This window comes from Muscardinus avellanarius, assembly GCF_963383645.1.
Source record: "Muscardinus avellanarius genome assembly, chromosome: 8".
NCBI classification, from domain to species: Eukaryota; Metazoa; Chordata; class Mammalia; order Rodentia; family Gliridae; genus Muscardinus; species Muscardinus avellanarius.
In genome coordinates, this window is record NC_137794.1 from 70,657,105 (window position 1) to 70,675,173 (window position 18,069).

Genomic DNA, 18,069 nt, shown 5'->3' on the forward strand with positions numbered 1-18,069 from the left:
AGTGACTGACTTTGATAAGCATGTACATCATGTACTTTAGGATATTTCCCTCTTCCCTTTTCCCCTCCCATCTTCCTCAGTTACTCCTCTTATTTGCTCATCTACAGTTTCTTCTTCTTCGCCTAGAATTCCTCCTATGACCCAATTTCTCCCTAGCCTCCACATATTAGGGAGAGCATCTGGTTTCTTACATTTTGTGACTGACTAATCTCACTTAGCATAATGTCCTCCAGTTCCATCCATTTCCCTGTAAATGGCATAATTTTGTTTTTCCTTATAGCTGAGTAAAATTCCATTGTGTACATATCCCATAGTTTGTAATCCATTCATCTGTTGATGGACGTCTTGGCTGGTTCCACAGTTTTCAGTGTTGAGTTGTGTGACTATGAGCATAGATTTATATGCATCAGTTTGGTCCTTTGGTTTCGGTTTTTCTGAGTAGATATCTAGAAGTGGTATTGTTGGTCATATGGAAGGACTGTTTCCATTCTTCTGAGGATCTTCCATACTGTTTTTCAAACTAATTAGCAATCCTACCAACATGGTATTAGAATTCCCACTTCTCCACATCCTTGCCAGTATTTGTTGTTTTTTTGTTTTGAATTATTGCCATTTTAGTTGGAGTTAGGTAAAATCTCAGGGTAGTTTTGATTTGCATCTCTCTGATTGCTAATGATGTTGAGCGTTTTTCCATACATTTATTGGCCATTTGAATTTCATCTTTTGTGAAGTGTGTATTTAGTTCACTTGCCCATTTTTTGATTGGGTTTTTTCTTAGTGCTGAATTTCTTGAGTTCTCTGTATATTCTAGATATTAGTCCTCTATCAGAGGAATAGTAGGCAAAAATCAGCCGTTCTGTTGGCTCTCGGTTGAGGTTCTTGACAGTTTCCTTTGCTGTACATAAGCTCTTCAGTTTAATGCAGTCCCACTATTGATTCACCTTGTAGTTTCTTGTGCCTTTGGGGTCTTGTTGAGAAAATTTTTACCTGTCCTATGTGTTGCAATGTTGGACCTATACCCTCTTCAAGAAACTGCAAGGTTTCTGGTCTGATTTCCAAGTCTTTGATTCATCTTGAATTGACTCTTTTGCAGGGTGAGAGAGTGGGTTTTATTTCCATTTTTCTGCATATGGTTCACCAGTTTCGCCAACACCATTTGTTGAAAAGGCTATCTTTTTTCCAGTGTATGTTTTCAGCTTCTTTGTCAAAAATCAATTTGCTGTAAGTGTGCAAATTTGTTTCTGAGTCTTCTGTTCTGTTCCATTGGTCTATGTATCTGTTTTGTGCCAGTACCATGCTGATTTTATTACTATGGCTTTGTAGTATAGTTTGAAGTTAGGTATTATTATGCCTCCAGCATAGTTGTTGTTGCTGAGAACTATTTGGCTATTCTGGGTTTTTGTTGTTTCAAATAAATTTAAAGACTGATTTTTCTATTTCTGTGAGGAATGACCTCGATGATATAGTGGCTATCGAATCTGTAGCCCACTTTTGGAAGAATGGCCATTTGGATTATATTTATTCTGCCTATCCAATAATATGGAAGATCTTTCCATCTTCTAAGGTCTTCTTTGGTTTTTCAATGTTTTATGTTTTTCTTTGTAGTGGTCTTTTACCTCCTTGGTTATGTTTATTTATTTTATTTTATTTTTTGATGGTACTGGGGGTGGAACCCAGGGTCTTTCTACCTCAGAGCTATACTCCCAGACCTATTTTCTATTTTATTTGGAAACAGGGTCTCACTAAGTTGCTGAGAGCCTCACTAAGTAGCTGAGGCTGGCTTTGAACCTGCGCGATCCTCCTGTCTTAGCCTCCCAAGTGGGGGGATTACAAGCGTGTGCCACCACACCAGGCTTTGGTTATTTTTATTCCTAAGTATTTTATTGTTTTGTGGGATATCCTGAGTGGAAGTGTTTTCTGAATGTTTTCTGATTTATGGTTGCCATACAGTAAATCTTCTGATTTTCTAAGATTATTTTTGTATACAGACACTTTGCTGAATTTGTTGATCAGTACTATAAGCATTTGGTCTAGTTGCAGATGTCATGGTACTATATACTAAGTATAGTACCATGTCATCTGCAAATAGCAAAAGTTTTAGTTCTTCTTTTCCTATTTGTACTCCTTTGATTTCTTTTTCTTACCTTATTGCTCTGGCCAGAGTCTTTAGGACTATATTGAAAAGAAGTGGTGATAATGGACATCCTGGCTTATTCCGGGTGTGTGTGTGTGTGTGTGTGTGTGTGTGTGTGTGTGTGTTTCTGGGGGTGGAACTCAGGGGCTTTTCTACCTCTGGGCTATACTCCCAGACCTATTTTATACTTTATTTGGAAACAGGGTCTCACTAAGTTGCTAAGAGCCTCACTAAGTAGCTGAGGCTGGTTTCGAACCTGTGCAATCCTCCGGTCTCAACCTCCCAAGCACTGGGATTACAAGCGTGTGCCACCACGCCCAGTTCTTATTCCTGTTTTTAGAAGGAATTCTCACAGCTTTTCCTCATTTAATATGATGTTGGATGTGGGTCTATTTTATATTGCTTTTATGATGTTATGTTCTTTCTGTTCCAATTCTCTCCAGTGCTTTTAGCATAAATGGGTGTTGGATTTTGTCAAATACTTTTTCAGCATCTATTGAAAATATTATGTGATTTTTGTCTTTGGTTCTGTTTATGTGATGAATTACATGGATTGATTTTTGTATGTTGTACTAGCCTTGCATCCCTGGGATGAACCCTACTTGGTCACTGTGTATGATTTTCTGGATGTGGTTTTGAATGTGTTTTGCTAGTATTTTGTTTGGCAGTTTTGCATCTAAGTTCATCAGTGATAAAGGCCTGTAGTTTTCTTCCCTTGAGCTGTCTTTATTTGGTTTTGATATTAATGTGGTGTTGGCTTCATAGAAAGTATTTAGGAAAGTACCATTTCTTTCTATTTTATGAAATAGCTTGAGGAATATTGGGATTAGCTCTTCTAAAAAGGTTTTATAAAATTCACTGAGGGAAACCATCTGGTCCTGGGCTTTTATCTGATGGTAGGTTCTTTATTGCTGCTTCAGTCTCTTTGATTGCTATTTGTTGGTTTAAATTTTCTATAGCTTCTTGACTCGGTTTCGGAAGGTTGCATTTATCTAGAAATTTGTCAGTTTCTTCAAGATTTTCTATTTTGTTGGAGTATAGATTTTCAAAGTAGTTTCTGATAATTCTCTGGATTTGTACACTGTCGGTGTCAATGTCTCTTTTTTCATCTCTTATTTGGATTGATTTGTAATTTGGATTGATTCTTCTTTTTTGGTTAAACTGGCTAGTGGTTTATCTATCTTGTTAATTTTTTGAGAAACAAGCTTTTGGTTTTGTTGGTTTTCTGTATTGTTTTTTTATTCTCTACTTCATTGATTTCTGCTTTGGTTTTAATAATTTACTGTCCTCTACTGGATTTGTGGTTAGACTATTTCTGTTTTACAAGGGCTTTGAGGTGTGTCACTAAGTTATTTATTTGGTGATTTTCTGTTCTTATATTGGCACTCAGTGTTACAAATTTTCCTTCAAGGTATCTCAGAGGTTTTTGTATGTTGTATCTCTATTTTTGTTTGCTTCTAGGGATTTCTTGATTTCACCCCTTACTTTTTCTATAACCCATTCTTCATTCAGCAGTGTGGTGTTCAGCCTCCACATGTTTATGTGGTTTCTTTGGGTTTTCTTATAGTTGATTTCTACTTTTATTCCATTATAGTCTTTTGTTTAGAAAATCAGTCTAGAAGTATGAGAGGGGTGTTGAAGTCACCCTGTATTATTGTAATGGGATTTATGTGTGACTTAATGTCATAAAGAGTTTGTTTTATAAAAGTAGCTGCATATATGTTTACAGCATAAATGTTGTCTATCATTATTTCCTCTTTGAGGCTGACTTTGAACCAGTGATTCTCCTGTCTCAGCCTCCCAAGTACTGGGATTACAAGTGTGAGACAACACATTCAGATTATAATTGATCTTTTTTTATTTTTTTTATATTTTAATATCATCATGACCAAGATAGAATCTACAGGATTTTTTTAAATTTTTTATTGAACATAAATGGTATACATTTAAACTATACTTGATGCCCTCTCCCCCCTCCCGCCCCTGTTTTCCCTTCCCCCCTCCCAGCAATAAAACAATGATTGTCCCGGGTAACCATGCCATATTCATAATTTTACATATATTCAGATGTGGACCCTCATTAATCAAGTTCAGCCTTCCTCCTCTCCTATCTTTCCATTCAAACTTTGCTGGTATTTCCCCTCCATTATCTGGAGTACCACTGGTATCCTCTGGATTCCCTAGTTTGGGGATATTAGCGGAAACATATGTACCTTCTTCTTCTGTGCTTGGCTGGTCTCGCTTAACATAATGCTCTCCAGGACTTTCCATCTTCTTGCAAAAGGTATGATTTTGTTCTTCTTTATGGCTGAGTAGAATTCCATTGTGTGTATTTCACAGAGTTTTGCAATCCATTCATCTGTTGATGTGGACCTGGATTGGTTCAATATTTTTCTTTTAAAAGATGGCTCCACTTATAAGCGAGATCACATAATTGTCTTCTTTTTTGTCTAGTTTATTTACATAGTATAATGTTTTCCAGGTTCACCCCTGTTATGGCAAATGGTAGAATCACCATCTCATAAAAGTATCTTTACTCTCGTGTTTGTTCAGAAAGTACTTACAATAATCAAAATATAGAAACAGCTTAGGTGCCCATTAGGGAATGAATGGACAAAGGAACTGTATTCACACACACATGAAATATTATTTATTCTTTTAAAAGAAGGACATTCTTCAATTTTGAATGGCACTTTTGCCAGATCAAGTAGTTTTGGTTGACAGAGTAGTTGTTCTCTAAGCATCTTATTAGCCCACTGCCATTTGATTTCTAAAGCTTCTGGTGAAAATCTGCTCATGAGCTTATTGAGAATCAGTTGTACATGATTTCACCTCTCTCTTCCTATTTTCAAAGAGTCTTTCTGACTTACTTTCTTTTTAAGTCTTTACACAGTTTGATTATTTCTTGAAGTGGGTCTCTTTTGAGTTCATCATGCTTTATTTTTTATATTTCTGGGTGTTTATATTCATTTCAGCAAATTTGAGAAATTTGCAGCCATATTTTCTTCAAAGATTCTCTTCCCAAACCCCGCTCCTCCTACTTCTGAGACGTGGGACTCGTACAAGCAGGTGTAGGTTGTCCTGATGGCATCTCACATGTTTTTTAGGCTCTCTTCAATTATTTTTTGTTCTTAAGGCTTTGTAAGTTAAATTAACTTTTTTAATTCAATGATTCTTCTGCTTAATCAAATATGCTTTTGAATCCCTCTTATTAAAATATAGAAAACCTAAAAAAGAAATTATAGAGATGAAAAGTATTTTTAAAAAGTGCTTCCTATGCTACCTTCTTCCCAGGATCTTCCCCACCCTCCACATATTATCAAGTAATATGAAGCAGAAAGCCATTTTTATCTCAGCTAATCTGTAATTTCAGTTTATCATGTGTTCAAGGGATATTTCTGAGCTATCGGTTCCATCTCAATGCTCTTTTAATTGATTCCTGGGCTAATATCCTGTTTTATTTGTCAAATATTATAATAAACCTTCAAGTTTGAGAGTACAAATCCTCCTGTCAGGTTCTCTTTTATCAGAAGTGTTGTGTCTATCCTTGATCTTTGTAACTCCACATAGTTTAAAATCAGATTGTTATATTTTACAGGAAACTTGAATTGAATTTTAATTAGGATTTATTGAAGAAAAGATAAATTTGTGTTGAACTGATATTTTTCTCAACATTGAATCTGTGTGTGTGTGTGTGTGTGTGTGTGTGTGTGTGTGTGTGGTTTAAGGATGGTGACACCCTCACCTCTATTTTTTTTTATTCTTTATTTTGAAACAGGGTCTCACTGGGTTACAAAGGTCCTCACTAAGTAGCTGAGGCTGTCTGCGAACCGCGATCCTCCTTTCTCAGCCTCCCAAATGCTGGGATTACAAGTGTGTGCCACCACGCCCGGCTTCAACATTGAATCTTCTTTGCAACTTCTTTAATATCTTTTGATAAAGTTTAATCATTTTGTTTAAATGCTTGCATTTCTTTTACTATACTTATTCTTAGAAATCTTCTAATGTTTGTTGCTGATGCATTATCTTTTTATTGCATGTTCTTAATGTTTGTTTCTTGACTTTAGAAATTTAATTGGAACCCAGCGTGGTGGCACACACTTGTAATCCCAGCATTTGGGAGGCTGAGACAGGAGGGTCGTGGTTCGAGGACAGCCTCAGCTACTTAGTGAGGCCTTTTGCAACTCAGTGAGATACTGTTTTAAAGTAAAGAAAAAAAAGAGGACTGGGGTGTAGCTTATAGATATAATGCTCCTGAGTTCCATCCCCAATAATGCTAGTTTTATTTGTTCTTTTCCATATTTATTTTTTCTTTACTTATTTTGGGTGTTAATGCTCTAGCTATGAATGTCAGTATAATGTTGAATAAGAAGTGAAAGCAGACAACTTTATCTTATTTGTGAATTACAAGATAATTTGTATAATATTTTCCATTGACTAAGATGTGTGTGAGAGATAGTTTTTCTCTATTTCTAACTTAGAGAGAATTATGTAACATATACTATTACTCCTTTTTTCCTCTGTTAAGCTGGTGAATTGACTATAATAATTCTTATATGCCCCTGGTTTTAGTTTGCTAATACTTTGATACTATTGCAAGCATTGTACTAAGTGAAATTGACCCATAATTTATCTTTAATTTTCAGTCTCATCTTGACAAGGCATATATGTTTTCAAGTAAATTTAGAAGTGCTTATTTTTCTTATCTAAAAATATATTTTAAGCTTGAGAATATCTTTTTTTTCTAAACAATAAATCCTATTAAATTCTTCAGGCCTTTTTTTTTCTTTTGTGGAAAGAATTTTGATTACTAATTATATTTCCTTAATGGAAATAAAACTATTCTTTTATTCCTAACTTAAAACTTAACACAATATTCTGTATTGACATTTTTGTTTACATTTTTTTGGTGATACTGGGCATGGAACCCAGGGGCCTTCTACCTCTGGGATATACTCCCAAACCTATTTTATATTTTATTTGGAAGCAGGGTCTCTTAAGCCAGCTGAGGCCGGCTTCAAACCTGTGTGATCCTCCTGTCTCAGCCTCCCAACCGCAGGGACTACAAGCATGTGCCACCACACCCGGCTACATTTTCTATTTTTCTTTCCCTATTTCTCCATTTACTCTTGGAATAAATAAGACTTTTCAACTGAAAGAAAATTTATAAAAATATAAATTAGAATTATTAAGAATTAGGTGCATTTTGTCATGTTTTATATCAAATACTAATTTTATATTTTGTATACCATTTCATTCCATTAGAAATTAAATTACTTTTATTTTCTTGCACTCTTATTACTTTATTGATTTATAGTATCATTCTTTGATAGTACAATGACAAGTAGTATTCATATATGGCAAACCTAGAGCATGGAAAGTCCTTGAAATATATCTTGAATTATTAAGACAGATTATATAGAGTTTGTTGAGATCACTGGTGCTGTTATATTAGTTTATGCTACCTATTTATGAGATAGTTCTTTATTAATTTAAAGATTATTTAATATAAATAACCATCATACTTAAAAATATAAGTTAAGGCTAAAATTTGCCACCTAATTTGAAAAAAATAGATTTCTACCTTTATTGCCACACTAGTGGTTTAACCCAGTAGTTTCCTATACCTGAGCTACACCCCATCATCTTATTTTTTATTTGGAGACAGAATCTCCAAATCAAGGCTGGCCTCAAACTTGTAATCTTTCCATTTAGCTTCCAAGTACTAGGATTACAGGTGTGTGTCACCATGCCCAGCAGATTTCTACCAGGTTTTTAATATAAATTTTGTTTAAAAGCTCATATCAAAAATCAGTCAACATGAAACCAGAGGTTTTAAGTTCATGATATTTAAGATTCCAAAGTCCTTCTGAATTTTTTTCTGTTCTACCATGATAAGTCTGCAAAAGTCCACAAAAGCCAGGAATGATAAGACAGGGTAGAAACCCAACCTATCTATGTCAGTAATAAATCTTATTCTAGTAAACATATTTAGTATGACAGAGATAAACAAGAAATACAAAAAGTTCAGAAAAAATAAGCGTGGTCAAACTAGAAGAGAACAAAATTTTATCCTTTCCAGAAGCATTTTATATCCTTTATGTTAGCCACAATTTTATTCTTTGCCCCAACTTTTGACTATAATCTACTTTGCTAAAATTTTGTTTGCAGAACTGGAGCAGTCTTTGATGGCCTAGGGCATACTTGCAGTTTTGAGTAGGTTTCTTATAGCTACAGATGCACTGTAGTGTTGTATACTATTTATTTATAACTTTTTCCAATTTTCAGAAAACTGCTAGAATTGTGCTTTCCATTAGAGATGTGAAAGAACAGCAAATATCTGAACTGAATTGGGAAAATGTTAATATGGAAAAGTCCAAATTACTAGTATATAAATAAAAAAAACTTAGAGGTCAAGCAAAATGTATTTTATGAACAATTTAAGATTAGGAAGCAGTTTGGCTGACATGTCTAGTTTATTCAGAATTGTAGTATAGTTTATTCAAATCTCTTCACTTCTAATGTTCGGAGGATGATGAAGAATGAAAGAGTACAGGCTCCAATTTTATTAGAGTTGTATTTTGATCTATATAGCTTATAATGACATACTTCTTTTTATTTTTTCTAAATTATAGGGTGGTTTCACTCGTAAATATTCTCTTAGCTCAAAAACGGGAACGCTTCTTCCAGAATTCCCCAGCGCGCAACACCTTGTGTACCAGGGATGCCTTTCTAAGGACAAGGTAACAATTAAAGATACTTCTCTATTGATTTTCTGATATGTTGGTTCCATATCTCGATTTGCTGGGAATCCCATGGCACTTGCAGGAAGCAGTTAGAAATCTGCATAATCAAACAGAATTGACTGATTTATAGGAGAGACAAACGTTTACTGACATCGATTAAACACTTTTCAATTAATTATTTACCATCTCTATGATGGTATGTAATCAGAAGTGGTAAAATAAACCTTAAAAGGTTAGAGATTATTTTTTATTTAAAACTATATCAAGGAAGAAAATTCAAGAATGTATTTATCAAATAGTGTTTTGGTTGTAAATTTTATGTTTTCAGTTCGCTTTATTTCATCTTAACAAATAGTAAGCAAGCATTTTTCTAGGATAGAATCTATCCCTAGCACTGAGTAGGCGATACTTAGAGAATTCAAAGAGTACACAAGATGAAAGAAAACTGTTTTAAATTCTAAAATTCTGTGGTCCCCTACATGTGCAGTTCTTTTAAAAGTTAACGATGAAGTATTTTCATTGGATTCAGTTTATAAGTAATCCGCAACGTGACTTTTCAATGCTCATGTAATAAAGTCTACGGCTAAATCCTCTTCTATTTCTGCATTTCTAGAGTCAATTATAGGGGGCCTGTCTCTGTACGTGCAGAAACCATTATTAAATCAAAGCATAATGGTCTTTTCATGTTTCTTTTAACTAAAGATCATTTTTATTAGCATTTAAGGAAAATACCTCACAGTATATTGAGTTGATTCATATTTCGAGGTGTAAAAATAGAGAAATATATTAACTAATGTCCATCTTCCTTACATTAGCAATGGACTTTTTGAAGAAATAGAAAATATAAAGCACATTGTTTTTTTTTTTAAAAAAACAAAGCTATGATAAGTAGCTATGTAGTGTAATTTATGTAGGATTCATTTTGATAGCCGGGCGTGGTGATGCACGCTTGTAATCCCAGCACTTGGGAGGTGGAGACAGGAGGATCATGGTTCACGGACAGCTTCATCTACTTAGTGAGGCCTTCTGCAACTTAGATAGACCGTGTTTCAAAATAAAGAATTAAATAAAAAAAACAGGGCTGGGCGTATACTTTGGAAGTAGAATGCCCATGGGTTCTATTCTCAGTACCTCAAAAATAGGTAAAATATTAAAGATTATTCTCAGAAGATGAATTCAAGTGAGTTTTCTGAAACATATCCACTTCCTTCTAATCTCTTCTTCCATCATGTTTTTAAACTTTTACACATAATGGGTGACTTCATATTCAAGAAACAGCCAATAATTGTTAACATGTGGCAGTTTGTGGAGAAACTTGAGGAACATGGTAAGACTTGGGTTCTTTGAGGGAGGGTATTGTTAGGTCCTTTGCGAAAAGGATTGCTTACAAGCAAACATAGAATGAAGATGTTTACTGTGTAAATATACCTGGAGAGAGGAGAGAGGAGAGAGAGAGAGAGAGAAACAGAGAGACAAAGAATGTGCTTCAGTGGTTTATTTCAGTCTTTGCTGGACTTCAAGAAATTCCTTACTTGTTAACTTGCAAGACAAATAGATCCTGTCTCACTTAGGTACTGAGGAGCTTTAGAGCTCCTGGTTTCTTCCTTTTTTATTTTTATTTTACTCAGCCATAAAGAAGAACAAAAGTATGTTTTTTGCAGAAAAATGGATGGAACTAGAGAATACTAAGACCTCTGGTTTCTAGATTCATCCCGCTGGAGTCCCTCCTGTGTGTCAGAGATGACACTCCTCTTTGTCCTTTCCCTTAATGGCCAGTAGCGAAGTTCCTTCAGGTTAAGTCCTAGAAAGAGGGTGGGGCTGAACCACCTGTAGTTTTAAGACAGAAAGAACAGAGACTGCTCATTGAGAGGCTGAGCCCAGTGAGAGATGTGGGCCAAAACCAAGCCCCTGCACTCTGTCTCAGCATACTAGTGCTCCAGGCAGCATCTCAACCCCATCCCTGCTCAAGCTCACCGCCTTTAATGGTGCTGAGCCTCCCCTGCCCTCTCTAATGTGATACCTACTCTCAGAAAATCAAGTAAAGTAAAGTCATGGTTATAAAGAATGCAAGTAGCCAGGCCTGGTGGTGCACGCTTGTAATCCCCAAGGTTGGGAGGCGGAGACAGGAGGATGGCACTGGTTTGAGGCCAGCCTCCCTGGCTTAAGAGACTCCGTTTCCAAATAAAAATATAAAATAGGTCTGGGAGTGTAGCCTGGAGGTAGAAGAGTTTCCAGGAACACCAGTACCACCAAAAAAAACCCCCAAAAAAGAATGCAAGTAGAGCCTGGTGTGGTGACACATGTCCTAGTACTTGGGAGGCTAAGACAGGAAGGTTACAGATTCAAGATCAGCTTCAGCAATATAGCAAGACTCTCATTAACCTAGTGAGACCTTGTTGAAAAACAAAAACAGAAAAAAGGTCTGGGGATGTCACTCAGAGATACAATGCCTCTGGGTTCAATACCCAGTACCCTCCCCAATACACACAAGAATGCAAGTATACTATAATTAAAATTTATTGCTCTAAAACTATGCCAGTATTAAATAAACAAACGGGGTACTAATAGTAAGATTAATAATTTTGATTTGCATATAAAGAAATATATTTTGACATAAACAATTAGAAGGACTTGAGAAGAGCTTACTTTTACTTTAGTAGATTTTAGAGCTCTAAAGGTAAATTTTTGACAATACTTATGACTTCCATTTTTTATGCTGACCTTACCCTCATTTCAAAAGTGTATCTTGGCCGGGTGTGGTGGCACACGCTTGTAATCCCCGCACTTGGGAGGCTGAGACAGGAGATAGTGCAGGTTCAAAGCCAGCCTCAGCTACTTAGTGAGGCTCTCAGCAAATTAGCAAGACCCTGTTTCCAAATAAAATATAAAATAAATAGGTCTGGGAGTGTAGCCCAGAGGTAGAAGGCCACTGGGTTCCCATCCCCCATAGCACCAAAAATAGAAGTATATCTTGATGATCCATCTAACAACAGAACAGCACTATCAAAAGTACAGAGAAAGTCTCACTTGCATTGATCTAGCATATCCTGCTGAAGGTATCCTGTGGTCAGTATACTCCTTGGAAGTAGGTTGACACTTGACATGTCCTCATTATCTAGTTGTGAGCTAGACCACGCAGGTGTGTGCTCTCACTGGCTGCAGGATTAAAAGGAAAAATGCAAAGTGTTGGGATGGAAAAGCCCATCACCACCTCTACCCTGCATTCCAGTGTGATCAAAATATCTAACATCCCTCAATTTCTTAATGCATAACATGATTTTTAAAATTATTTATATAGGTTACTTCATTCAGACCTCATAACAACTCTATAATATTTTTACCGACACATCATGCCAGTTTCACAGATAGAAATTTAAAGCACATAAACAAATGGTATGTGACCTGCCTAATGTTTCATAGATAGTAAGTGATCTAGATTCAGATCCAGGTAATCCAGAGAGGAGACACTCACTTTCACCATTACAGCGATGCCCCTTTCCCTGTATATCACACATCCAGTAACAGGTCGTGGACATTTCTAGCATTCAAACTAAAGATTTTAGTTTGAATATCATTAAGTTGCTAGAATATTATCTAGTTCTAATCCACAGCAAAATCTAAAATATGCTTATTTATTTAGTGTCAGCATTGAACCCAGGGAAAGTGCTTTATTGCTCACCTACATACTAGCTCAACTGTTTAAAATTTTTTACATTATACAAATCAAAGAGACATAGTAACTTGGAAATAGAAACTATTCGTAGTAGACACTCAGTGTTTGAAACCTTTTTTTCTGGTAAATGCTCCACTTTATGCTATTGCTGATTCTAGATGATACTTCAGAAGGTCTCATTGTGTACCAGGCACACGCACAGAGCTGTGTGCATCATGTCTTGCTTTATTTGATTTTCTTAACACCATATGAGTAGCATGCTATTATTATTTACAAAAAGATAAAAAGCTTGGGGCCTTGAACAGTCCATCTAGTCAGTTACAGTGCAGCTGGGCACTCAGATTAAGCAGACTTCAGAACATAAAATTGAAATCACCGGGCGACACTGCTTCAAGCATCCACTTATGAAAACGCTGTGGAGAGCTGATGTATTTTGTCATCTCATGCTTAGTTTCCCAATTTAAAAAAAATCCTTACAGAAAATGAGGATGCTGTTTTGGGTCACACCACCACCTCCTTATTTCATTATTCTTATCATGCCACCCTGTGGTTGTCAATTTACTCGCCTTTATCCCTTGGCAAGGCAATAAAATCCTTGAAATAAGAATTATATTTTTATTCCTGAGTTCTCATCTTCGGATATAAAGCCAGGTATACCACAGGAGCTTAAAATGTATGTCGAATGAACAAATGAAGGCAGTATTAAAAGATACTTTCATTAAACTGTTTTTTTCCTGAAAATAGGTTGATACACTCATAATGATGTACAAAACACACTGTCAGTGTATCCTGGATAATGCAATTAATGGAAACTTTGAAGAGGTAAGAGTGACAAAGAACACTTTCTTGACCAGCTTATACATACTCTCATGTCCTGTTCTTAATGAGTTCATGTTAAGGAAAGATCTTAATATATATTCTCTGCTCTACAAATAGATACAGCATTTTTTATTACACTTTTGGCAAGGAATGCCTGATCATCTTCTTCCTCTGCTTGAAAATCCGGTTATTATTGATATTTTTTGTGTCTGTGACTCAATTCTTTATAAGGTAAGCTCTTTTGGATATCTTAAACATGAACCATTTATTGTTTAAATAGCATCCTATCTAAACTCTTACAACATATTTGCAATAAAAGTGTTATTTCTGGTTGGAGATACTCTATCATTTTTTCAATTGAGAAAACACGTATGTGAATAGTGTATATGTAACAGTGTGTATTTTAATAGACATTAACATTTAGTTAAAAACTCAATTTCTGTTTACAGGTAAGAATGACTCAACATGTAACATTTTTGCTGATACATGAAAAATTTTTATTGACTCTCCAAGGCATTTTTAGATTAAAATAATACAGTGGCTGTTTCATAATATGTGTTTTATAAAAAAGCAGAATTAGGTACCCTCATAAAGTTAATAACCTGAAAATCTTAGAAACACCTATCTTTAATGTATTAACTGTTCTTAAACCAAATAGAGTGTCCCCAAGTGTCTTCAGAAAGATCACAAAATCGTCCTAAGTAAAGAAGAATGTGTTGGCCTTCCAGCCAAACAATTAGCAGGTTCTCTGCTTTGTAGAAAAGTAAAGCTGAAGCGAAGTCGACTCTGTCCAGAAGCTATTGTGCAGACCAAGAACTGAAAGGATGGCTTTAGCCCATATTTTTTCCTCTGTACAGTTCTTCCTTATCACAGGAAAAGAGAATATAGGCATAAGTGCAGGAATTCCCTGCCTTTATGTCAAGTTCAAGTTGAAGAAGGACAAAGGAGAGTGAGTGTTCTTTTGCATTTCTATTTTTTTATGAAAATGCAATATTTATAAGACAAATTTTACTCAGCTGTAAAGAACAAGATTATATCATTTGCAGAAAAATGGATGAAAGTAGAGAATATGTTATGGAGATTAGCCAGTCTCAGGAAGTAGAGGGTTATAAGTTTTCTTTTATCTGAGAAATTGGGAAACAAAGACTTCAGATAAATGAAGAAAGTCACCAGTAGAATAGAAGTGGACTTGCAGAGGCAGATGAGGAGAAAGGGGAAATCTGATGAAGGGAACAATTCAAACAATTTTATGGCTATCTGTGAAACTATCAGTATTAATTTTTTTTTTTTTTTTGGTGGTACTAGGGTTCCCGGAAGCCCTTCTACCTCCAGGCTACACTCCAAGACCTATTTTTATATTTTTATGGGAAACGGGGTCTCTTAAGCCAGTGAGGCTGGCTTTGAAACTGCGCGATCCTACTGTCTCCGCCTCCCAAGCGCAGGGATTACAAGCGTGCGCCACCACGCCCAGCTAAACTATCAATATTAATTTTTAAATTATGAATGGAAGAAGGAGAAAGCTAGTGGAATGTGAAGGGAGATGCACCAGGTACTATGTGCATTTATGTTTCTATCAGACTAAGCCTTAAAATGATATATGGATACAATGGACCAAGAAGAGTATTTTTTAAAAGAATGCCCTTATTTAAAGAGAAGGCTCAGTTTGTACTAACTGATTGCAATGTTTAACAGTTGAGGAAGCAGCCAGAAAGGAGAACAGAGATAGCTATAAGCATAGAAAAGACCTGGAGCTAATGTACACACAGTTATCACCATTTAATGCAAAGTTGTTTGGACTGTGTTCGTTTCTTCTAAGAAATACCCTTGAAACACATTGCCTTCACAAGTGATTTTTTAAAAATATTTCAATACAAAAAGCCTCAATTTAATGTCTATTCATTTCTTTATTGTGGTACTAGTAACTGAACTGAAGGAAATTTTATGTCTGAGCTATACCCCCAGGGTTTTTTGTTTGTTTGTTTGTTTTGTTTTTGAAACAAGATGTCACTAGGTTGCTGAGTGTCTTGGTACACTGCAGTGGCTGACCTCGAACCTGTGAATCTGTGATCCTAATGACTTGGCCTCTCAAGTACTGAGATTATAGGCATGCACCACCATGCCCGATGATTAGATGTCTTTAAATGAACCTAGTTCAAACATAACACCCATCAAATTACCAAGATCATTCCTCACAGACATAGAAAAATCAGTCCTTAAATTCATTTGGAACAACAAAAAATCCATAATAGCCAAAGTAGTTCCCAGCAAGAAAAACCATGCAGGAGGAATCACAATACCTAACTTTAAACTATAAATGAACCTAGTTTCAGTTCTTCATGGTGGATGCAGGGCAGCACAGTGAGTGCAGTGAAGATGAGTTGCAGACCTTCACTCCACTTCTACAGGGTGGTCTACTTCTCATCCATGGAACGGGATATTATTACCCAGGCCACTTCATTGATAATTAACATACTGGGCACACATAATATTGTTTCTTGTTTTATTTTCTCATATACATTCACATATAACACACATATATACTCATTTCAGAGATAACACTACAACTTTCAGAAAAGAGTTATCATGTTATTCTCCAGGAAGCTAAAAAGAACAGTAAATAACAATCAATATGTCTATCATGTATGGGGAAGGGGAGGAATGGAAAGGGAGCCAGAGGAAAGCTCACCAAGTGCTATATGTATATATGTCACATTCACTATGAACTACATTATAATGTGAGACTACGATGAACCAATAAAAGTATTTAAAAATAAAATAAAACAGAAAAAAATAGTAAAGATTTGTGTTAACTGTGTTTGCTGTGATTAGGTTCTTACAGATGTACTCATTCCTGCAACAATGCAAGAAATGCCTGAAAGGTACGGTCCATGAATAAAATATAATTCTTTCTTAGTATAGGATTTCACCTCATACATTTTATTAAGGAAAATATTAGGTAGTGATTTATTTATTCATGAAGAATTTGTTACTCTACTTCTGTCCTTTTAAGTTAGCTAGAAGAGATGTTCCTCAATCCTCTAATTTGAACCTCAGTGAACAAAATGAGTGGAACAACACCCTGAAATATCCCTTTAGGAGCTGCCAAAGTGGCACTTTAGTGTGATTGACCTTCAAGTGCTAAGAAATTCTCTAATTTAAACTAGATGGAAGATGATAAGTGGGGATAATTGATAGAGATATTCACAAAATAAAAACTATAAGAACATTTTTATATTTTATTAACTTTGACCTTAATTGCAAAATCAGAAAGTCACATAACAGAATTAATTATTGCCTCCATTTAATAGAGAAATATGATTTCAAGCAGTCTGTTAAAATAATACCTAAATATTTTTTATAAAGCTCTTTCCAATGTGTGCACAAGAGTAACTTGAGGAAAAATCGAGCCAAATTTTCCCTTGAAAACATTTATTTAGGCCTGAACATAGTTGATGCTCAGTAATACGTGATGATTCATAAAAGAAACTTTGATTTTTTATGTCTCTTCCTCTATATTATTTTATTTATTGATATAACAGTTGATATTGGTCTGGTCAGTAGTTTCTTTTGTTGATTATGGTCTTTAAACACCTAATCTGTACTCTGAACTGGTACTAACACTTCTGTGTAATAGCAAAGTGGCTATGCTAAGTGAAAGGCATATGGTCACATAACTTTTTTAAAATAATAGCTGATTTCTATTAAATATAGGCTTTGAGACTATACATTATTTCACTTTGTTATTACCACAACTCTTAAAGTTTTGTTGTAAAGAATAAAAAATACATATGTGTATTTTAAAACATCTCTCAATTCACTACCTTCTTAATTTCTTAGATTATTATCTCAGACTATTTCTAGGAATATTTGTAAATATACACATTTTTATTTTTTTATTTTTTATTTTTTATTTTTGGAAATTTTTTTTTTTAATATGACAATTTTTTTATTGAACATAAATAGTATACATTTACACTATATTTGGTGCCCTCCCCCCCCCGCCCACATTTCCCCCCACACACACACCAATGGTTGTCCAGGTTAACCATGTCTTATTCATAATTTTACACATGTTCAAGTGTAGACCCTTATTAATCGAGACCGGCCTTCCTCCTCTCCTATCTTACCATCCAAACTTAGCTAGTATTTCCCCTTCAATATCTGGAGTCCCTCTGGTATTCTTTGTGTTTCCTAGTTTGGGCATATTAGAGGAAACATATGTATCTTCTTCTTCTGTGCTTGGCTGATCTCACTTAACATAATGTTCTCCAGGGCTTTCCATCTTCTTTCAAATGATATAATTTTGTTCTTCTTTATGGCTGAATAGAATTCCATTGTGTGTATTTCCCATAGTTTTGCTATCCATTCATCTGTTGATGGTGATCTGGGTTGGTTCCATATTTTGGCTATTACAAATTGTGCTGCTATGAACATAGGTATGCATATGTTGCTGTAGTTCTCTGAATTCAACTCCTTTGGAAAGATACCCAGGAGTGGTATAGCTGGATCATATGGTGGATCTATTCCCACCTTTCTTAGGAATCTCCACACAGATCTCCATAGTGGTTGAACTAGTTTGCATTCCCACCAACAGTGTAAAAGAGTTCCTCTTTCCCCACATCCTCGCCAGCATTTGTTGTTATTTGATTTCTTTATGCTTGCTACTCTGACTGGGGTTAGATGGAATCTCAGTGAAT

The 18,069-nt window shown here is 35.4% G+C and overlaps 1 protein-coding gene across 1 annotated transcript in view; it reads left to right on the forward strand.

Annotated features, from left to right (window-relative positions):
* RFX6 (regulatory factor X6) overlaps positions 1–18,069 on the forward strand; it is a gene marked incomplete at both ends in the record, with an annotated part of 63,309 nt that overhangs the window by 31,455 nt on the left and 13,785 nt on the right. Inside the window, 4 exons of the mRNA XM_080700520.1 lie at positions 8,770–8,877; positions 13,298–13,375; positions 13,490–13,603; positions 16,202–16,251. Of these exons, the coding sequence (XP_080556646.1) occupies positions 8,770–8,877; positions 13,298–13,375; positions 13,490–13,603; positions 16,202–16,251 (350 nt within the window). The remainder of the gene's footprint in view (positions 1–8,769; positions 8,878–13,297; positions 13,376–13,489; positions 13,604–16,201; positions 16,252–18,069) is intronic.